The sequence below is a fragment of the Gopherus flavomarginatus genome, chromosome 4 (assembly GCF_025201925.1).
Source record: "Gopherus flavomarginatus isolate rGopFla2 chromosome 4, rGopFla2.mat.asm, whole genome shotgun sequence".
NCBI classification, from domain to species: Eukaryota; Metazoa; Chordata; order Testudines; family Testudinidae; genus Gopherus; species Gopherus flavomarginatus.
In genome coordinates this window covers 121,231,415-121,255,009 of record NC_066620.1, presented here as the reverse complement: position 1 = coordinate 121,255,009, position 23,595 = coordinate 121,231,415, and the positions used below count along the sequence as shown (strand labels likewise).

Below are 23,595 nucleotides of genomic sequence, written 5' to 3'. Positions count from 1 at the left end.
ATTCACCACCTCAGCAGCAGCCTGGTGGCAGATGGAGGAGTAGAGGAGGAGGTGGTGCTTGTTCCTGGACAGGAGTAAGTACAGTGGCGGGTGGGTCCTGAAAGCATTCCTCCACCAGCTGGACTAGGGCTGCATGAGTGATGATCCCATTCTTGATGTGCACACTCCCATTATCTGTGCTGTCTCTCCATTTGCAGAAGTGCCTTATTCTGCCTAAGAGCTCATCACTTCCTTTGCCTAAGAAAGTCGAACTGCTCCTGGCTTCTTCTATCTATGCCAAGAAGCAGATCTTCCAGGGTCCTTCATCTTCCTCTGCTATCTTTGCAGTGCAACTCCTGCCTTACCATTGGAATGATTTCCCTGCCAGCATTGGAATGTCCTGCCACGTCAAAGACAAGTGTAGCATTTACCTAAATGTACCTACATCTCCCCACATAAGGCAACTGTTCTGTGAAAGGCCCCAATCTTAATACTTTTTAGCATCCCAGGAATGCAACTGTTATAGCCTCCTTCCTTCAAACTACTTTTGCAGCCCATGAGGAAGGAATGAAGGATAAAAATGGTAAGATACCTGCATTACTTTTATTAAACAGTTGTAATGTTTACAGAGCATCAAGGGGACCAGTTTGGGTCTGATTTGGTTCCTTCAGAGGTAACGTTAACAGTCACCTCTTTCTTCTTTGAAGGCTGGCCATCACTTGGAGAATGCAGCTGTTTTGAAGGTACTGGAATAGGGACACAGAGTGTGTGACTCCAGAAGTGTATGTTCTTCCCTGAACTTTTCGATTAACACCACAAGCCAGGCGCCTCTCCACTGCTAAGAAACATGGCATTGTGTTGTTGCAGCCACCAGAGTGGATGCTTTACCCACCCCTGTTTCTCCTAGCTTCTGCCTAGTGACTTAATGCAAGAAGAAGAGAGACACCAGAGACAGGGACAGTACAAAACATTTGAAATGGGCATCAGGAAGATGGACCATTCTGACTTTCTTTGGACAGCCAAATCGTTCTCTTTCCCTTCCTGGACCTAGGGGCATCCACACACAAGCTACCAACCACCCCCAACCACTTCTTCATGGCTCCCATTCATAAGGGGAAGGAAAGATGGAGGTGGGGTGGAGAGGGGTGGTGTTGGGTCTTTGCACAACCATAACTGTCATGAAACTATTATTTTCCCACACAGACCCTTTAAAACCTGCCCTCTCCCTCTCACCTTCCCTCCTGCCCTTTCCACCTCTGTCACACAGCCTCGGGACTATTCGTGTCAGTGCTGTTTGAGAAATGTGCAGATACAGGGACTCAGTGACTGCTTGTTAATAACTTCTTGTAGCTTCTGCTGAATGTTTCACAGTGTTTCATGGGATTTCAATGAAATCATTGAATTACAGTTGTGTGTTGCTCTAGAACCATATCGAGGTGGGGATGAGGACCAGGGTGAAGCGTTTACCACCAGAGCAAGAAGGAATATTGCTGGTGATGGTTGCGAGGTCCATTGTAAAACTTACCAGTGTCAGATTCTGGTTCCTACAGCTGCACTGGGTCCTCAGGCTCCTCGGGTGGGCTTCCTCAGCCAGAGCCACCTGGCAGAGGTGCAAAATTACAGGCTCCTCTTTCTCTGTGTCTCCTGGGGCTTCCTCTTCACGCAGGCCCTCCGCGGCATCCCATCATATGATGAGACTGGGTGAGATTGAGGAGGGAGGTCTGAGGCACTTCAGGGTTCATGCTTGCAGCCCTGGAGACCACCCAGTCTTGCTCATCGTAGCGCAGGCATATGCTAGGTCCCTTCGCGGAGTAACTGGTGGAGTCCTTCACCTTCCAGTACAGGAGCCTGAGGTGCTTCGTATGCTCCTGGCACTGGGATGGAGTCTGATGAAAGCCTGCCTCCTCAAGCCTCTGCAAAATCTCCCAGTACACAGGAATGTTTCTGCCTATGTGGAAAAAGTCATAAAGGATGATGTACTCTGATCACACATTGATCAGGATGAGGGTGTGCTCCAGAGACTAGACAACTGCTCTCACACTTTGATCCAAGATTGCCAGTACAGATAATGGAGTTCAGCAGAAAACTGTTTTGAAGTGCTCAGTGCGGATTGCTACTACTGCTGGCAAGGGGGCAGGAGCAGGGACCTTTATACTTTTGGGCAAAGGTCAGGCAGCAAAGGGATCAGTGCTTTGTGGGAATAGCCCTCAAGGATTATCGATCCCCATGACCTGGTATATATGCCCCTTGTCCTTGTTCACACTGTACAATCGAATGGGTACAAGGCTATGCGATATTGGCGGTGTGTAAATACCCACGCTCCTCATGCATGCTACCTTTTGTGCACTGGACTGTACTTCAGAAACGTGCTTCAAGGTTTCAGATGTGGACAAGAGGGAGGTTATGGCACAACAATGCACTTGTAACTGTGTACAGTCAGAAGTGTAGATGTGCCCTTGGATATATTGGGCCCAGACCATTTAGCACCTTGAAGATATGAACCAAGACCTTGAATTTGACTCCTTAGTCTATGGGAAGCCAGTGTAGAGAGCACCGGATAGGTTTGACACTGATGTTCACGGTAGCCCGTGCTGCTGAGGAGACATACTGTAGCATTCTGTACTAGTTGGAGTTTCCTAAGCAGTGATGGCTTCATGTCCAGGTATATTGCATTGGTAACTCTTCACTTGTTTAGAGACACCATGCAATAACCGTGTGAAAACAACTAAGGGCTATTTTGCTAAATGATTTTTATTCAGTGCAGTCCATCTGTGTTCTGTGAACCTTCAGTGCCCCAACTTTCACTGGATACCCTTTATTGTTGACAGAATGCATCTCTCTTTGAAAACAGCAATGGAATGTCCAGTATATTATTGTGAAAGATATCTGAAGTTAAAATTAAAACAAAGGTTGCAATATGTGCATCAAGAAAAGAGCTGGAGAAACATGAGAGAAAGAGAGGCTTGTTTTATGAATCCTGATTATTTTGCGGGAAACAAACTTCCATTTGTGTTCAGAACAGAACAATTTCTAACTTAAAGGCACTGTTTTAATCAGCAAGCTCATCTGAAGAAATGCTGTAGGATTTACTTATATATTAAAGGAGTTCCCCTGATATTTAAGAGATGCAACTGAGTGCAATTAAAAGATCAGTTATAAGCACAATTTGTGATACAGTTTGTTTGCTTCACTTTGTAAGAGAAGTTTAGTTAACAACATGAATTTGTGGCATTTTAGCAAGAAGTGAAATACCAAACTATTGTCAGAATGTCTTTACCACTGTGACTGCCTACCAGAGACGCAACTATTAGGCTAACTTGGATCTGCTGTTCTGTAAAAAGAGACCAGAGAAACTATTAAGCTGAGGCTCACATTCAAGAGTGGAATCATTTATGAATGTTTCTGGGCCTACTTCTTTGCTGAATTATACTCCATGTGATATCATTGAAGTCAATGGGGTTGCACAGGATTATATCAGTGGAGTAATTTAGTCCTCTATCTTTAAGCCAAGTTACCAAAGGAAATAGTGAACCAATAAAGTAGAGATGAAATGCTGCTGTTAACAGAAGATGCCACTGTTCTTGGTACAATAGGTTCTTTGTGTCCAACAGCGAATTTTCATGCCTCCCTGGTGTCAAATCCTCCCAGCAGAGCTATAGGTCAGATATGAAATAAATGACTGAAATGATCATTTAGCTCTATTGTAACATAGAAATATAGCCTCTATTGATGTTTTTGTGCTCCCAATAGAGATTTAACTATCCCACACACACCATCTGCATTGGTTGCAAGTGATCTCCAAATAGAGACTTGATCTGGCCAAAAAAAGTTTTTTGTTATCATTTGTTTGTTTTTTAAGTCTTCTGCGTCACAAATCTAGACTCTCAAAACTGACAATGATGTTATGCAAAAGGGTTAGACCAAACGATCACTTTTCAGCACACAAAAAATTAAAGAACCTAGACTCAGTTGACTTTGTATCATCTTTATGTGTTGATCTTAGTGATGAGCTAGAAGAGGTAGTAGTCTGTTAACACTATGTAAAGGAAAACTTCTCAAATATCATATGTGACAGACAGCCTTGAAGAGCACATAAGATGCTGCAAAGAACTTTCACGTGGAATCTAACTTCTCAGAGACAGCCTACTGGACTTGAACCAGTAGAAGGACTACTAGACGAATTATATTATCTTTGGCCTATGATATGTGTGATGTTTAACATTTTTGAAAAATATTATCTGGGGTAATCCACTGGTGACCCTGGTCTTCCAGCACAAATATATGTATTCTTTGAATGATATTGTTTCCATTTAAGATTATATTCTGTACACATTCTTACAAGGGGGATCTAAGGAACAAAATGTGTGTTTGCCAACTGCTGTGAGAGACAGACATAAACATATCCATAAATCTATCCTCAGATGTAGGACTAGCCATTTCTTGGATCTGAGAGGGCAGGCCAGACACAGAAACCCGTTCCACAGTCACAACTACAGGATTCATTTCCAAGTGGCAGATGAAGGAATACTCAATGAGATCAACTCTGAAGCTCATTGGACTAGATCCTAGGCCTTCAGTTTTTTCACTGAAAAGATTTTTTGGTTTGTTTCTTTGCTTCATTGTTATTTCCCCCCCCCCTTAGGGTTTCATTCAAAAATAGTATTTCTGACAAAAAAAATTCCAAAACAGTTGCCAAAAAACAAACATATTCAGTTTTTGTTTTTCAGTTGTTTAACAAAAATGCACATTTGTATGGGAAATTTTTGACTAAAGCAATTTTGCTTTCATTTTTCTTGGAATGTTTTGCAGGGGGAAAAAATAATTTCCTGACTAGTTCTAATAGAGTCACAGAAAATAAGAGAAATCTACTCACTAAAGAACATAAAGAACTATAATAAAGAACTGGCAAAGCCTCAGCAAAGAGTCTAGCAAGTTTTTGGTTTTTAAACCATTTTTTGTATTGGCTTTATATCTAATACTATTACATTTTGTTTCAGCTGGCAGGGTTCATCTATGCCTGTTATGTTGTGAAATGTATTACTGAAGAAGAGGACAGCTGTAAGTACTAAAGCTCTATTAATAATAGATGAATTCCTCGTGATATTCTTAATGCTCCTGACACTCTCTGAGCTTCATCCTAAATACTTGGTTATAGGGTCGTCAGGTGCATGCCTTCTGTCCCACACACTTGATCTATTAGTAAATGTCTAGCAAATCAAGGAAGTGATTAAATGCAACTTTTAAAAAAATTCTTTAATATTCTGAAAGCATGACTTACAGCTTTTTTTTCTCGGCAACATGTTGTTAAAGCAAACCAAATCTACTCCCCGCCCCCTAGAATTTGTAAACAACCTTTTTTTAAAGACGGTTATTAACTATTGTGAAAATAATTGGCTATTGATGGGGGTACATCTCTTCTGTGTTGACTTAAAGGAATTGTAACAGCACTTCTGGCAAGAGCTGGCTTTAGATCATTGCAGGAATTTCATTTAAGAGAGGTGAAGCTGTGTTCCTGTTTAGGTCCTGCTGCTCCAGTGTACAATTAAAAGTAGTGGAAATGTTTAAAAAATATCTTTAGGTTTCTCTTACTTACTTGTGTCAATAAAAACCTGTTGAGGAGAATTTACTGTGAATAGAAGCTATGGATCCAAGTAATCCCATTTATTATTTATTTTAACTTTGATTTAAAAAAAAAAAAGAGGCACAGCAGTATTTCAGTGCAGCTGGGGATTGAAATGTTTCAGAAACAAATATCCGGACTGCATGTAACTTTGATAAAATATACATGAATCCTAGAGACAGAGTTTTCCAACAGGAAGCTTACAGGCTTTTACTTGATTGAGAGCGATAATAAACCTGGTGGGGTTTCCTTTGTGTATTTTGCTGTGTGGAAAATAGCTGGAACCCTATAATCTATTGGTTTTGCTGTGCCACTGTGAGCCATCATGGAGATTTAGCATTTAAGTAAACCTCATTTCCAACGTCCTAGAGAAGAGATTCATTTCAGCCTTCTCTTGTTTTTGTGGAGGTAGGAGTGGAATATTAGTAAAAAGGGCTCTGAGCATGTTTGGTGTGAAGGCCTACACCATGAATGTAGTGCCACTTCATGAAATGATGTAAGCATAAGCTCTTTGTCCTGTTGTCTATTTCAATAAGTTGGGTAGCAACAGAGCTAGAGGAGAATTAGACCACCCCAAAATGGAATCATATTTAAAACAATTTTGCCTTCTCATCTAAGAGATTACATTCATTTTCAGTTTTCTGTAATGCTACTGGGCCAAATCGAAGTAAAAACTGTGTAAAGACATCAAAATTTGGCTCACTGAACAGGTGAAGAATTAATTAAAAACTCAAATGATTTCTCCTGTGATTTGTAAAATGGTATTTCCGTCACAAGTCTTGTATAGCTAATATTATACAATTTTCCATTCACTGTTGTGAGAGCTACCCAGAGAAAAAGATTTTCATGCTTTTCAGAAGATTTTCATGTAGATTTCTTGCCTATTTTGGTTCTCTTATAACTTTGCTAGTATACTATATACCATCGGCCTGATCCTCCAAGTAGGTGCAGCAGCTTTGCACCACACCAGCAGTGAAATCTGGCTAAAGAATCAGCTTATCCAGTTCTGGGAGCATCATCACAGTGCAGGGATGGCCCCAGATATGTAACACCAGCACAGAGGCTTCTCCACCACCATTCCACCTGGAGCCAATTTATGGAGCGAGGCTGGAGAAATGGGAGTGTGGTTGAGATGCCCCTAGACTACAGTGATCCCCAGCTATGGTTTTAGTCTTTTCATTCTATTAACAGACATAAAGCAAAGCAACTTGAGGAAAGTGCACCCTTATACTATGGGACCAGTCCTACAGACTATTGCCCCGGTTTAGGGGAGTACAAAAGTGAGTTTTTCTCTGCCTTTGCACGGCACTCTGACTTGTAACATGTGCTTCTCAGCTGGGCAAGGATTTGGACCTCCTACATCCACCTGTATTCAGGTTTATTTTCTGATTTCTGAATTACCAGTTAACTGTGTTTTCTAGTCATTCCCCTCCCTTTCCCTGCACATACATCTTTTGCGGTCCCCTGTCGGGACAGTTAAGTGTCTGCTGTTGTGATTTCATATCTCCTGGTGTTTATATTCTAAACACAGATTCTGTGTGTAACTTCTTCAAAATATTCTGGGCCAGATCATCTCATGTGCAGCAAGCCAGAGTGAAAAGGGAATGCTTTCAGGAGAAGGGAATTTTATCCCCAAGGGGACTCCATGGTCACCACTGTAGCCTAAGCCCCTGCAAAAGCTGCACCTCCCATTTATGCGGTTGTTTCAGATTGTTGATCTAAGTCACTGCATGGCACACAGGGATTATAAATCTGACCCCAGCTGTGCCGGTTCCCTGATACTTACTTACCCCATATATCAGAACTATTTTGGTTCTGCTATATCTGCCAGTTCCTACATGCCCAAAAGGGGGAGAAGGGATTGCATCGTTATATAGATCTATATCTTCTTCCTGTTGGCTGTTTCGTATTTATTTATTATATTCAGGTGGTGCCTAAAGACTACTATCAAGACCAAGGCCCTATTGTGCTGGCTCTTGGACAAACATTGTCCTTTCCCCAAAACACTCACAGACCAACATGATTTTTAAAAAACAAGCCATAGACAAAGGGTAAGGAAATGAGATGCAACTGTGACAGTCTTTTGGGGCACTCAGAACCGTAGGCCCCTCTGCCGCAGCAAGAGAGAGCTTTGCTGGAGCTTAAATTTTGTGGCAGCTCCCTTGCACACCAGTCTGCCTGCCTCACCAGCAAACTACTTGAGACTCTGCCAGTCTAGCTTGCCTTGCAGCTAACATTCAATGAACTCCAGTTCTCGAGTTCCCTAGAGACGTCTCTCTGCAGTGTCCCGTTCCTCTTGCTGGACTCTTACAGAAATTTCCAAATCCACTGTCTCTGAAGAGAGAGAACACACACCGGGCTGTTAGCTCCACTGAGGCTGCACACCTTACTTTAGTATACCAGCAGTGAGATGAATTTATAAGCCAGGAATAAGTTTATTAATAAAGAACAGAGAATTCAGTGATACCAAGCAGAGATAATCGAAACAGGAAATGGTTACAAATAAAACAAAATTCAACCTATTTTCTACTGGGTAAAATTTTACAGATTATAACCCTGGTTTCAGTAACTTTCTCATCTACAGTCAGTTCTCAGCATCCTCAACTCACATGCTTGGGAAGATCCACCTTTTCACAGATTTCAAGAGTGCTGGTCCCTTTGGGAGTCCCCTTTTTCCCCTTTGGCAGTCCAGAAAACCTTTGAAATATATCCCTTGAAAAGTAAGTCCAGACAAAGTTCCTCTGCCCTTCTGCTTGCTCTCTGGAGTGTTGGTGCCTTCTTCACCCTCTGGTCAATTTTCTTTCTCGATTGGCTTGATCACTTTGTTTACCTTAAATGCAAATGTACTTCTATTGTACTTTGCTTGTGATCTACCCAAGTGGTTTTCTCTTCCCCAGTTCGCTTGATCTGTGCAGACAGGTAAATCCACAATCCTTTTTCTGAGGCAGGCTTCTTTATCAGCTGCCTCCACGACATATTTTAAGACCATATTTCCAGAACTCATATATAACTCTTTATATACACGCTATACATACATCACACAGTGACATTAATGAGCAGAATGTCACCAGTTTTTATGTGATACCTTACAAGACACTGTTTGGCTGAATATTCTGACAACAATCTGTTGGGTGTGTCCTTTGCCGGTTAGCATAAAAGGGGTCTTAGGGTCACAGCAACATGAAAGCCAAGTGATCAAGCTTATGATGGGCACCTGATTTACTTAACTTAGAGCATTTGACCTAACACTCAGGTCTTTTCAAGGCTTCTCAGATCCTCACAGTCATGTCCATAATCTCAGGCTTTTGGTTGGCCCCTGCCATCAGTGCCACAAGCATGAAAGTGGTGCCAGATAAAAGCAGAGAAATACTAGAAGGAATAATGGGGGAAGGAAATTAGGTGTAGGGGGAAAGTGGAGCATAAAGTGGGCATTGTAGCCAAAAGGAAAAGCTCTAACTTTTAACTTGCCTAATCCTGGCCAGTATAATGGGCACACTTCTTGTTAATTCCATGTTCTTTTTTATTTGTAGTGTGATAGGAACGGAGGCTGTGGTGAAGCGAAGTGTTAGAAGGGGCTGAGAGCATGGGAAAAAGGAAGGAAGGGAAGGAGAATTTGTGGGGAGAAACATCCAGGGCAGGAGGAGTAAGGCTGGCAGCAGGGAGACAGTAGGAGAGTAGGATAGAAGGTGATGGGGCACAAACAACCAATCAGCAGACAGAAAAGAATGGCCAGCATTCTAATGGTAATAAACACCCTGCTGTCATCACCCGTGTCCCAGGGCTGTGAAGGTACCTCACCCCCTGCCTTCCTAATGCTGCTCTTGGTTGTGGCTGAATAAGCCCCTGTTGCTTCTGTGGGACCTGCTCTGCCTCCTGTTTCATGTGCCCAAGTAGGGAGGGAGACTTGAAACTTAGAAGCGTGGTGCTTCTGAGAGGGATTCCCTGGATCTGGAAAGAGGGGAGGGCTTGAGTCCCCTAGCTGGGCCTCCCATTACTCCTCTCCATCATTTTCCCTATTGCCATTGGTATGACTCAGTGATTGTCATTCTAACTTCATTAGCATTATTAGTGCTGCAATTAAAAAAATAAACCATGAAAATGTTGACAGCTATCATTGCTTGTCTGCATTCAACAGCTGTAAACTTACCAGAGCTTCTCATTTGTTTCCTGAAATCTTATTAGGGCTACATTTTTAAAAGATTACAAACTATTTTTAATACTTTGAAATGTTCATTTAATGTGTTTTTGCTCAGTAGCAGTTTGGCTCCCTGCTATAAGCTGCTAGCGGCCTTCTGTAAAGAAAATTCAACGTATTTTCAAAAACGTTATTAAATATTCAGATACTTAGTGAAAAAAAACAGGAGTGACATCAATAAAACAACATCCTCCCGGGATTTTTATACTGCAGGAAATTAAACAAGGAACCTGGCTGCTTAACTGGAATGCACCCACACTAACTTTCAACAGACTCACACTCTCCTCTGCTGGTGGACGAGGAGTGGTAAGGGGGGCAATGGAGCAGGGCCGTCCTTAGCCATAGGCAGAAAAGGCAGCTGCCTAGGGCACCACTAGGTCTGGGGGCATCGCTCTGCTGGGAGCCCAGACAGATGGGAAGCAGTGGAGCATATAAGAGCAGGGCTGCTGGATCCTAGAGAGAGCCAAATGCAGCACAGTCTGAGGGAGGGGATTGGCTGCTGCGGTCTCTGGGAAGGGGTAGGGGAAGGAACTCACCTGTAGGGTGACCAGATGTCCTGATTTTTATAGGTCTTTGGGTCTTTTTCTTATATAGGTTCCTATTCCCCCCACCCCCATCCCCGTCCCGATTTTTCACATTTGCTGTCTGGTCACCCTAGGTGGGGGTAATTGGTACCTATATAAGACAAAGCCCCAAATATCGGTACTAGCCCTATAAAATCAGGACATCTGGATCTGGTCACCCTAGCTGAGGAGCGTGTCTCTCCCCTGGGCTGGCAGCGATCCATCTAATCCAGGGGGAGCTGCCCAGGGCAGGATGAGCTGCTGTGACTCAATGGGTGCCCTGTCCCTGAGATCAGAAGCTGTGCTACCTTCACCATGGTCTGTTGGGCTGGCGGTGGTGCCCATTGTCATGTGATCAGACCTGAGGGTTTGCTGCTGCTGTTGCCACTCTGCAACCCAAGAGGTGGATTTTGGGGTCCTGCAGTTTTCCACCTATCTCCTCCTGTACTGCAGCTGTTGGACCAGCAGGCTGGGGGGTGAGCCAAGCATGAAAGCAGTACTGTGTTGCCATTTAGATTGTCATTTAACAAATTTGTTTGCCAAAAATGCTTGCTAACAATCCTGAATTCAATTTCAATATTTTTTTAAAAAATCAGTATCTTAGCCAAAAACAGAAAATTAAGTTGTTGACAATTATTTGTGACAAGTTTGGTATGGGGAAGGGAGTGGGCCAGTTTTCCTCAGAGAAACAAAAACTGTTGATTGACTTTCCTATAGCCTTGTTACTGCTAAATAGAGCCCTCCAACAACTGTAATATGCTCATCTTCTTACTAGTGTATAGAGCAGGGGTCGGCAATCTATGGCACATGTGCCAAGGTGGCACGCGAGCTGATTTTTGATGGCATGCGGCAGTGGGCTGAGCCGCTCAGCCCGCCGCTGCTCTGGGATTCCGGCTGCTGCCCCATTGCCACCCGGGGTCCCGGCCACCAGCCCCACTCAGCATCCACTGCTGGCCTGGGGACCCCCAAGGAACCCCAGGCTGGCAGCGGGCTGAGCAGGCTGGCGGCTGATACCCTGACTGAGCCACTCAACCCGCTGTCCGCCTGGGGTTCCATTCACTCAGCTGGTAGGTGGGCTGAGCAGGATTAAATTCAACGAAATAGGAAAACAAGAACAACTAATGACAAAATGCAAGAACCTAGAGCAGTGGTCCCCAACCTTTTTCATCTGGCGGTCACCAGACGAAGGACCATGGCAGTGAACGAGCATCCGCCGAAGTTCGGCAGCATTTCAGCGGCGACGCCTCTGGATGACGCTGCTTATCGGCTGTAAGCAGAGTCATCCAGAGGCATCGCTGCCAAAATGCTGCCAAATTTCGGTGGCATTTTGGCAGATGCTCATTCACCGGCCAGTACGCGGGTGCACTGAGAGGCCCCTGTGGGTGCCATGGCACCCTTGGGCACCACGTTGGGGACCTCGACCTAGAGAGCCTCCTGAAGCACGGCGATCGTTTTGATTTAAATGGACTTGAACTGTATGAAGAATTGAGTACGCTGTCATCAATAGTGCCACATGGAAAATCGATGACGGACATTGTACAGTTTACTCATACCAGCAAACTTATTGACATATATCCTAATGTGTGTATTGCCACTTGTGTTCTACAGACAATTCCTGTAACAGTAGCATCAGGAGAACGGAGTTTCTCAAAACTAAAACTAATTAAAAACTATCTCCGCTCTACAAGGAGTCAGGAACACTTGACTGGTCTTGCTATTCTTGCAATCAAACAAGACATCACTTTGTCTTTGTCATAGATGGCATTATTACTGATTTTGCAGCCAAAAAAGCCAGAAAGATTGCTTTTAATTAAAAACAAATCCTTGTTTCAATACCTCTTCATATAAATTCCAATAAAATGTTGACAAATTAAAAAAAATTATATTTGCATCATTCTGTCAAATCAGAATTTTTTCTATAGTGCTACCTCTTTAGTGCTAGTCCATCAGCATTACAATGTGCTTAATTAAGTTAAACTGGTTTTAATAACATGCATGTGGCAAGTTTTCCAATAGTGTAAGCTTATGTTTGTGTTGCTAAGATCAAGACAGGCACAGGGGCACCAGTTTAATAATCCTGCCTAGGGCACCATAAATCCTAAGGACGGCCCTGCAATGGAGCCCAAAGGTGGGCAGCACTGACTAAGGAGGAGGTGCTGCTGAGATGGCAGGGGGATGTGCCAGTGCAGTGCATCCCCATATAGCACCATCCATCACCGGGACACCTGTGTAGCTGCAGCTACAAACTAAAGCTGACCTCTCCCTTTGTAACACACCCTCAAAGAAGGCAGCAGTAGAACTATTATCTGTCCAGGGTGAATACTCCTGGCGCACAGGCAGGTCTGCTTTGCATCACCTGGTACTAGCAGGGGTGAATCTAAACTATGGCAGCTGTGGCTTCTCACCTTACCGTGCCACATCACTGCCTGTTAAGAACTTGTTCCCTCTTTTGTTATTTCAAGGTGAAATGCAAGGCAAAAATGACAGCTTTCCATGCTGAATATCCATCGAGCCAGGCATTTAGGGATATTTGGCACAGAAATAAGTTCTAAGTAACCTTCTTTAATTTCTTTACTCCCCTCTGTGAAAACCTCTTGGTAGTTCCTGATTCACTGAAGATATCCCAGAATACAATGTCACAGATGCAACTTTTAGATAATGTTTTCACCTCTTAGCTCATCCTACAACCCCCATATATCAATGATATTTGTAATGTTAAAAAATGAGGTGCTCTGGGGTACCAGCCATGGACTGATAAGTACCACGATGATTTCACATAGGTGGGAAAAGAGAATTTTATCTGGTTAGTTTTAAGGGATGTGGCTAATGCACAGGATTGGGAGCCAAGACTCCCATGTTTTATTTTTGGCTCTGACATAGACTATTTTGTGACCTTGGGCAAGTCATTTAACCTGTCCATACCTGTTTCCCATATTTAAATTAGAGATAATAATATATAAGTGCTTGGGGTGCTAGGCAACATCATGAAAACAGTTTCCCAGTCATTAATAAAAAGAACACCCCAGCATAATTACAGACCAGGTGAGTAAAAACAAAACAATAATCATACTAACATACATCTCAGGCGTGTTGGCAGGCCTTCATAGCTTTGAGCTCTTTGGATGAAAGGGCCTATAGAAGTCCAAAGTGTTATTGTATATTACTTTATTTCTGTTCCAAATGCCTCCCACTGTATGTTTAGTGAGGCATTATTGAGAATTAGTACTGTGCCTAAGTCTCTGCTTAAAAAGCTCTGAAAGTACAGTACAAACACAAAGAAACATATAATAAATGTTAAACTGCAAATCTGTCGCTCTTCCTCTCTGCTTCTCTCTGATATGTGTGAATTGGGAGATTTGAGGCTAGGAGAATAGGGAAAGTCTCCACTAGAACTGTACCCTCTCCAGTGGGACCATTTATCTCAGTTTTCATATTTGTGCTTATATTTTTTGCCTCAGGAAGCCATTTCTCAGATCAGAGTAATGCAAAAGAAATCTACCACCTAAGAACTGAAATATCCTGGGAAGCCTGACTCCTGCATTATTTTGGCCCCATGAATGGCTTTTTGAGGCATTAAAAAAACTCTCAGTAAATACAGCTATAAACCAATGCTTGAAACACAAATATGAGAACTCCCCCACATGCAGGCACCTGTTCTCTCACCTGTTCAACAAGCTATTTGTGCATTGTATGAGCAGACTGAGGCTGAGAGGCTAAAGATATATTTGAAATTTATCAAAGTGCTTTGGCCCAAGTGCACTCCCAAATGTACAGCCACTGACTGGCTTGAAACTTTTCTGTGTACTTTTTTCATTTAGTGCTGTGACTGCTACATAAAGCAAGCAAAGCCAAAGAGGGAGAGGGGGGAAACAATGGGATGTTTTTCAGTTGTCAGGATGCTGATGCAAACACACACAGAATGGAGCTTCTGAAATCCAATGACACCGTCTGACACATTTCATCCTACAACAAGCTGGCTTGGGAAACCAAACTACCACCGGGAGCAATGAGCATGTAGGAAACTTACTGGGAAGTCTATACAGCATCAGCCTGTTAAAAGTACCAATAGCTGATTCCCACTTCATTACTTTCAGTTGTGGCCTCTAATAAAAACAGAGAGGGTTGTCTTTTACCATCTCATTCCCCCAGCAGCGAGATGGTACACACTCTGAATCCCACAAGGTTTGGCCGCTTATTCTAAAGTACACACTGGAAATATCTCGGAAGCAGCTTTAACTGCCAGAGGGGGAGTATATAAATAGCAGACCGAAAAACAAAAACTAGTTGTGTTTGACATGTAAATTGAACTACACTATCCAGGTGTTTACAGGACCTACACAGACAGTTACGCTGCCTTAGCTATGATCAGCTGGCACTGTGTTGCCGAGAGAGAAACAAAGTGAAAGCTCAGAGGAGGGGCAGTTTGTTTAAATAATAGCAAGTAATTAGGCTGAAGACAAAATCGGCGATGGCATTTTATAATTACAATTAATTTAAAGGTTAATTTCCTTTGGTGCTAAAATCTTATTTAAAGCCTTTACCAGGAAAGGAAATTAGGATGTTACTATCAAGATGCACAGAGTGCTTCTGGGAATCCATGCCTATTATCACTAGAAAATTAAGTTAGGTTCAAAGTGGGAATTTCAATTCATTTTAATGTTTAATAGATGGTGGTCAGGCCTTGAGTCAGAAGGGTTGGTTAGGGTAGACTGTAAGATTTGCATTTTCTTTGTTTTCGGGATTAATTGCAAATGCTTCCAACAAAAGGGCTGGGTTTATACATGAACAAGCTTGACATGAAAGGAAAATTGTCTATGGATTGCTGCCTTCCTAACTAATGAAGTTGATGTTAAAGGAGTCCCTAAGGGACTGGGATGTGGTATGAAACCAAATATATAAATAAATAAAATCATGAGGGTGGGGGGGAACATGGTGCTGTCTCTGGCTTCACAGATGTTAATTTCCCTTCTTCCTCACTGTCTTGCCTGCCCGTCCCCCCGCATCCCTCACTGCCTCCTATGGGGATTGTCAAGCTTGAGTTTCAAAAATATCTAAATAACATAATATTAGGACTTGAAGGAAGTAACATTTCCATTTTGGTGGCTCATCACGATGGAATACTGTTTAATACAATCAATGAATCACAGTAGCCAAGGGGATGTATCTGCCTTACATTATTGTATTTTTTTCATTCATCATCCATTGCTGAATCTTATTAAATGAAAAGTGTTTTTAAATAAGGCTGCTTAAAATATTATATTGATTCCACTAGTATAAAAAGCCACCGTAGAAGCAAATTGCACTGGAAAAGATGCAGGGAGCATGCAAAGAGAGATGAATTTTACACCCAAACCCTTTCAAAAATCTTACTCTGCTACTCTCAGATGTAATTGTTCTTGGAGGAGAAACTCAAGACAGGAGATCAAGATAACAATGCTCTGCACAACTTTATCAAGTCCATAACAGAAATGGGTTAGTAACAAAGGAGTTTTGCAGTTCTGACTAGACACTCAGGTTAACCATTCATCATATACAGATTTACATCATACTGGATGCTGTACAGTATTTCTCTAATAGCAGATAGTTTGATATCCAGTCTTAATTCAAACTGCTGTGTTTAAAGAGATTTTGAGTTGTGTCTACATTGACTGGACTACCTACTGAGAATGTGCATATATGAGTAACTCAATACAGTGTATAGTTTGTCACAACTGCCCCAAACAAGTTCAACTGAAAAGCATTATCACTCATTTGTCTGGCACTCTTTAAAGCAGGTTTGATATGAACAGCTAAGCTCCAAAATCCCTTGTTTGGGAGTCCAAAGCTATTGAGCTGTACTTTTCAAGGTGTAAAAGCAGCAAAGAATCCTGTGGCACCTTATAGACTAACAGACGTTTTGGAGCATGAGCTTTCGTGGGTGAATACCCACTTTGTCAGATGCAGCCACAGGATTCTTTGCTGCTTTTACAGATCCAGACTAACACGGCTACCCCTCTGATACTTTTCAAGGTGTGTCTGCTCACTTGCACTGGCTGTCAAATTCTGTCCAATTTGGTGTTTTCCCCATTGTAGGAGTCAAACTGGATTTTTTGTACTGTCCTGGGTGTTCCTAGACCCTATCTGACACATATCTTTGTGCTACATTTTCTCTAGTCCATTAGTATTTCACTCCCTATTTCTTATTACTTTTGCCTTTTCCTTTTAAATTTTTGGATGGCTCTTCATTAACCTTGCCTTGTTAGTCTTCACACATTCAGGGCTCAGTTCTCTTCTTTGTTACACTTATTAATTCTCATAATGTTTATTTATTTGTATTGTGTCATTTCTCATTTGTCATTGATATGTCAGTTCCCAGCTCCGATTGCCCCATGATGCCAGCCTCCATCTTCCACCTTTGTGATTTCTGCCTGCTGCCTCTCACTTGGGAAGCGCTTCCCATAAACATCCACAAAACTAACTCGTTATCCTCCTTAAAACTCTCCTCTGCAGTTAGGCCTACAAAAAACTTGACATCCATTACGCTGTTGATGTGCAGAGACCACGGCCCATCATGCTGACCAAAATTGTTACTCTGCCCTGTGGCTTTATCCATCTCTTGTCTCTTGGCTTATATTTAGATTGTAAGATCTTTGAGGCAGGGACTGTCTTTTTTTGTTCCATGTTTATACAGTGCCTAGCACAATGGAGTCTTGGGCCAGGACTGGGGCTCTAGGTGCTACAATAATACAAATAATAAATAATAATTGTGGTAGCATGGCCCCAGTCTGCTCTTTCCTTATCACCAGCTTAGCCCTTGTGAGGAGATGACCTATAGCAAATTTCTCCTAAGAAGTCCTTTTGTTAGTACCCTGATGATCCTATTTAACCTGCATTACCTTTAGATGGCACTGGGCAAAATTTGTGGAATCCTTAGCTAATTTAGAAATATTTTATCAATTTAAAAATATCTCAGGGGCACATTGGAAATGTTCACATGCACGAAAATTGGAGAGCAAATGGAAATTGTTCTGGAAGTTCCAGGCCTAACTGAGATATACTTAAAGAGAAAACATAAAATATGTTTTTAAAATTATTTTAGTGGGAGTGGAGACATTTAACAGAATGGAGGAAGGAGCTTGATTGGGATGTGATGACACAAAATTCTGACAATCTGATTTTGCTGATTTTAGCTTATACCAGATGGAGTGAGGGAAGAGCTGGCCAGGGATCAGCAGGGCTCAGAGAGGGCCCCGCAGAGAATTGTCTCAAAGAACAAATTAAGTGGTATAAGGATCTGCTGGAAAACCTGGAAATTCATGAGCTACCAGAAGGGACTGCCAAAGAACGGTTTCCATTGCTGTGAAAGGGAATGGAATTGCAATAATGAGAGCACATCAAAACCAGAGCAGAGAAATATGGCTAGAGAATTTCCTTTTGCTAACCCTTTGGAACTCTTATGTTGTTTCAATCTTTTGCTATAATGTCTCACTGGTAATGGCACAGCTTCACAAACTGGCAGATACGCTCTTTGTCCCTGCCACTTCTCTGCTATCCTCTTCTGTGGGTCTTAATTGCTGTATCCACAAAACGAAGCCTATGGCATTCAATTATCATTGTAAGAAAACTTTATTGAAGATTTGTATTAGAGCACACCTCTGCCTATCTGCTGAACAATGTGTAACAGCAATGATCACAGGATACAAAGGGTAAGACTAGGATAGGTTTGGCAGGCAATGAGTATCATGCCATCATAAGACAGCTTAGCAGGAGGCCAGATGGCAATAGTAGTCTGCAAGAGCATGAGAATCTTCCTCCTAGCTTATAGATTTTCTTTTTTTTTTTTAAGCCAGACTTCTGGTTTTCTGCTTTAATTTCAAATTTAATAAAATTGGCCCTAATTTCACACCATTAATCATTTCTAAATTGTGTCAAGGTTTGTAAAATACAGCATTTTTGCACAGCTCTCAACTACATCCGGTATCCTAGTCTAGTCTAGATAGGTTCTTATACCACCCTCATGACTGTGGTAGCTTAGAGCCTTCCAACAATGCATTGAGTAATGTGACTGACATTTGTCACATATCGTCCATTCTCTCACAGCTTCTTTCCAGGGTGAGAATTGTGTGTACAGTGGGGTTTTTTGTTTTGATAAGAATGATTTTTTTAACATGTATGGCTATTTCCCAACCCACTCGTCCCCGCTCCTCCTCTCAAGAGTCTGTATCCTTTCATATTTAATCTGTACTGAATTTTGCGGCCCTACTAAATTTGATGAACACCATAATGTCAGTGTTATTTCTATAGGCTCATAGATTCATAGACTCTAGGACTGGAAGGGACCTCAAGAGGTCATCGAGTCCAGTCCCCTGCCCTCATGGCAGGACCAAATACTGTCTAGACCATCCCTGATAGACATTTATCTAACCTACTCTTAAATATCTCCAGAGATGGAGATTCCACAACCTCCCTAGGCAATTTATTCCAGTGTTTAACTACCCTGACAGTTAGGAACTTTTCCTAATGTCCAACCTAAATCTCCCTTGCTGCAGTTTAAGCCCATTGCTTCTTGTTCTATCATTAGAGGCTAAGGTGAACAAGTTTTCTCCCTCCTCCTGATGACACCCTTTTAGATACCTGAAAACTGCTATCATGCCCACTCTCAGTCTTCTCTTTTCCAAACTAAATAAACCCAATTCTTTCAGCCTTCCTTCATAGGTCATGTTCTCAAGACCTTTAGTCATTCTTGTTGCTCTTCTCTGGACCCTCTCCAATTTGTCCACATCTTTCTTGAAATGCGGTGCCCAGAACTGGACACAATACTCTAGTTGAGGCCTAACCAGTGCAGAGTAGAGTGGAAGAATGACTTCTCGTGTCTTGTTTACAACACACCTGTTAATGCATCCCAGAATCATGTTTGCTTTTTTTGCAACAGTATCACACTGTTGACTCATATTTAGCTTGTGGTCCACTATGACCCCTAGATCTCTTTCTGCCATACTCCTTCCTAGACAGTCTCTTCCCATTCTGTATGTGTGAAACTGATTGTTCCTTCCTAAGTGGAGCACTTTGCATTTGTCTTTATTGAACTTCATCCTGTTTACCTCAGACCATTTCTCCAATTTGTCCAGATCATTTTGAATTTTGACCCTGTCCTCCAAAGCAGTTGCAATCCCTCCCAGTTTGGTATCGTCTGCAAACTTAATAAGCGTACTTTCTATGCCAACATCTAAGTCGTTGATGAAGATATTGAACAGAGCTGGTCCCAAAACAGACCCCTTCAGAACCCCACTTGTTATACCTTTCCAGCAGGATTGGGAGCCATTAATAACTACTCTCTGAGTATGGTTATCCAGCCAGTTATGCACCCACCTTATAGTAGCCCCATCTAAATTGTATTTGCCTAGTTTATCGATAAGGATATCATGTGAGACCGTATCAAATGCCTTACTAAAGTCTAGGTATACCACATCCACCGCTTCTCCCTTATCCACAAGGCTTGTTATCCTATCAAAGAAAGCTATCAGATTGGTTTGACACGATTTGTTCTTTACAAATCCATGCTGGCCATTCCCTATCACCTTACCACCTTCCAAGCGTTTGCAGATGATTTCTTTAATTACTTGCTCCATTATCTTCCCTGGCACAGAAGTTAAACTAACTGGTCTGTAGTTTCCTGGGTTGTTTTTATTTCCCTTTTTATAGATGGGCACTATATTTGCCCTTTTCCAGTCTTCTGGAATCTCTCCCGTCTCCCATGACTTTCCAAAGATAATAGCTAGAGGCTCAGATTCCTCCTCTATTAACTCCTTGAGTATTCTAGGATGCATTTCATCAGGCCCTGGTGACTTGCAGGCATCTAACTTTTCTAAGTGATTTTTAACTTGCTCTTTTTTTATTTTATCTTCTAAACCGACCCCCTTCCCATAAGCATTCACTATGTTAGACATTCCTTCAGACTTCTCAGTGAAGACCGAAACAAAGAAGTCATTAAGCATCTCTGCCATTTCCAAGTTTCCTGTTACTGTTTCTCCCTCCTCACTGAGCAGTGGGCCTATCCTGTCCTTGGTCTTCCTCTTGCTTCTAATGTATTGATAAAAAGGCGTCTTGTTTCCCTTTATTCCCATAGCTAGTTTGAGCTCATTTTGTGCCTTTGCCTTTCTAATCTTGCCCCTGCATTCCTGTGTTATTTGCCTATATTCATCCTTCGTAATCTGACCTAGTTTCCATTTTTTATATGACTCCTTTTTATTTTGTAGGCCATGCAAGATCTCGTGGTTAAGCCAAGGTGGTCTTTTGCCACATTTTCTATCTTTCCTACCCATCGGAATAGCTTGCTTTTGGGCTCTTAATAGTGTCCCTTTGAAAAACTGCCAACTCTCCTCAGTTGTTTTTCCCCTCAGTCTTGATTCCCATGGGACCTTACTTATCAGCTCTCTGAGCTTACCTATCTGTGCTTGTTAAACTTCTTGGATCAGATCCTAAGCTGGTATAAATTGCCATAGCTCTACTGAAGCCATTTGTATTATTTGCTGGAGTGGGACGTCCGGTCACCTGAGTTTTCTTTTAATATTCTTCCCTTTTTTCTGCATGTGCATCATTTTGCTACATTATACCACATTATTTATTTCCTGCCTACTTCTCTATCTGCTTATGTCTTTGTTCCTCCCTGCTGGTCTTGGTAGAAACTCCTCACTCTTTTATATAAACGGGGCCCCTTCTGTTCAGATCTACACATCCCAGCTAAATAGGCTCTTTGCACACCAACAAATGTCCAGCAACTGAAGTTGAACACTGAATTCAGATTTACGATCCCATCCTACAGACTGAGACAAATTCAAAGCTCCTATTGACTTCAATGGGAGTTTTGACTATGTGCCAGGATTACAAGATCAGGTCTTTAGTGGGTGTATTAATAGAAAACATGTCCATTATTTTGAGCCATAACCAATTTTAATTACATGACTTCCCCAGTTATATCCTAGAAAGAGTTTATGGTGCTTTTGTAAACCTGACCTTATAACAAGGAGCAGGTTAGTATCAGCAAGGCAAGAAAGAGATTCAGACTCACAAAATGGAGTGAGCTATTCATTGTTAAATGTTCCATTACCAGATTTCAGGCAAGCCTCTCAGTATATCTCATCTGTTGATATGGTATGTGAGTAGGATTATGTGTGTGTGTTTATGAAGGCAAAACATGATTAAAGACCTGAGTTTGGTAATGATGATATACAAGATAAAAGTAAAATACAGTAGGCAAAAATGTGTTTGATGGATAAGGTTAGGAATTGAAACATCTGTAATGATTCAGCTAATGAGGCTTATTTTATTCATCTCATGTTACTGCTGCCAGGAGTGTATCTGTAGTATGACACTTTTAGTGACCTTTCAGGCACAGCCAGGATAAAATGCCCAGCAGAAAGGGCAGCATTTTGCATACTTTGAGGAACTAACTCAAAATCCATTGGGAGCTTTTAGCACAGTCTGGGCACCACAAGCTTTGCAGAGCTAACTGAGATGCTGCCTTGATGAAGAAAATGTGCTGCAAAGAAATTATAGGCATTCTCTGCATAAGAGTTAATATCATATACCCACCATTCCTAGTTCACTTGCAGCACTGTTGTTGTACGTAAGGAGTCATTGTATTCCTTTAACAAGGTCACAATCATATTCTCTCCCCGACCATCATCTGGATATACAACTGGGGAGTCTGTACTGTCTGCTTAAAACAGAGCTGTCTCTATAGGCCCATCTTGTTTATATCACTTTGTAATCTGGCCTGTTTACACCCTGCGTTTCCTTTGTGCAACAGGGCAAAAGACCGGGACACACGGCCATGCAGAGATAATAGGCACACAAACTCCTTTTATTGCTGGGAATTTTTTTCTGAACATTTTGGTTTAGTTTTCTGGGAAAGAACCTAGAAACTCCCTCAAAATATTTCTTCTTGTGTCTTCAAAACAGAGCCTCCCTGCCTGTGACAGAGTCATTTTGTCATTACTTATAGGGTACAACTTTATGTTACCACATATATCTGAAAACACACACACATACTATATAGAGGGACAGGTCCTCCCAGCTGACTTGAATTGGCAAAGATCTAGTGGAGCTATGCTGATTTAAAACAGTGGAAAATCTAGCCCAGACAGCTTGTTTTCCGAATTCTTTGTTCAGAAGGTCAAGGCGGAAAAAGAGAACATTTATACAAAAAAGCAATTCACTACAAGATGAACCAGGAAAGGCCTGTGTCACCCTTATCTTGGAACGTATCTGTGGGATAAGAGCTCATTCATGTCCTTCTTAAATCTCAATCCTGTGTTTATTACATGTGACTCTTCCCATGGAAATAATTATGTCACAAAGTTAGCGTTGTGACTGTATGCTCCGGGAGGAGGATTATATTCACTGTGCAAGGGCTGCATCTAGGAACCTCATTTGTAGTGTACTGTGTTAATGGTTGCAGTATATAGAGCTGATGTAAGGGGAGTGCAGATGTGTGCCTTAACAGGTGTAAGTAGGAAGTCACACATACATAAGGTGCACTATATATCAATTGAATGGGCTACAGTAGAAGACCGGGCAGTGTGAACATAGAGCTCTGTAATCCACACTAAAATCCATTTAAGTTGAAGAAGCTATAGTCTTTGTTACTCCTTTTTGCAGTATAAATGGTCTTAATTATGGGCTAGATGGGGCTGGCTCTGCTCATGCTGAATAGCACCTCACTTAATAAGTAGTTCCATTAATTTCAGTGGGATTACTTATGTTCTAGTCTATACTGCTTCTTATTCTACCCCCATCACCATAGTATCTAAGTGCATTAAACAATGCAACTAACATCTGTGGCATGTAGTTCATCCTCTCTCTCATCCTCTCACCAAAAGAAGAATTGTGAATGCAGTAGAGTGTTTTGTTTTGATAGGGATTTGGGTGTTGGCATGGGGGGGGGAGTTGTTGCTTTGATTTGTTTTTTAATGTACATACTATTATGTGTTTATGTAGGAGAAGGCAAAATGAAGAAGTTTGCCTTGCTCTTGAAGTGGAAGATAGTGAGGTTTGAGATGGTCCTTAGTTCTTGGGGGAGTTCATTGCACTTGGACCAACCCTCAAGAAACTTTTGTCCCTTGTACAGATGATCTTTACCCTTATGGATGAAAGCACCATTATGCCAGAGGAGCAAAGTTGTCCACCAAGGCCTTTTTCCAGAGCTTTAGGTGATCTTATACACTGGGCCTAAACCAGGGATCGGCAACCTTTGGCAC

General features: G+C 42.0%; 1 protein-coding gene across 2 annotated transcripts in view; it reads left to right on the top strand.

The window, feature by feature from the left end:
• NKAIN2 (sodium/potassium transporting ATPase interacting 2) overlaps positions 1-23,595 on the top strand; it is a 788,381-nt gene that overhangs the window by 749,058 nt on the left and 15,728 nt on the right. For both annotated transcript variants that reach the window (XM_050949891.1, XM_050949890.1), the window contains exon 5: positions 4,977-5,037. In XM_050949891.1, coding sequence (XP_050805848.1) covers positions 4,977-5,037 — 61 coding nt within the window. The remainder of the gene's footprint in view (positions 1-4,976; positions 5,038-23,595) is intronic.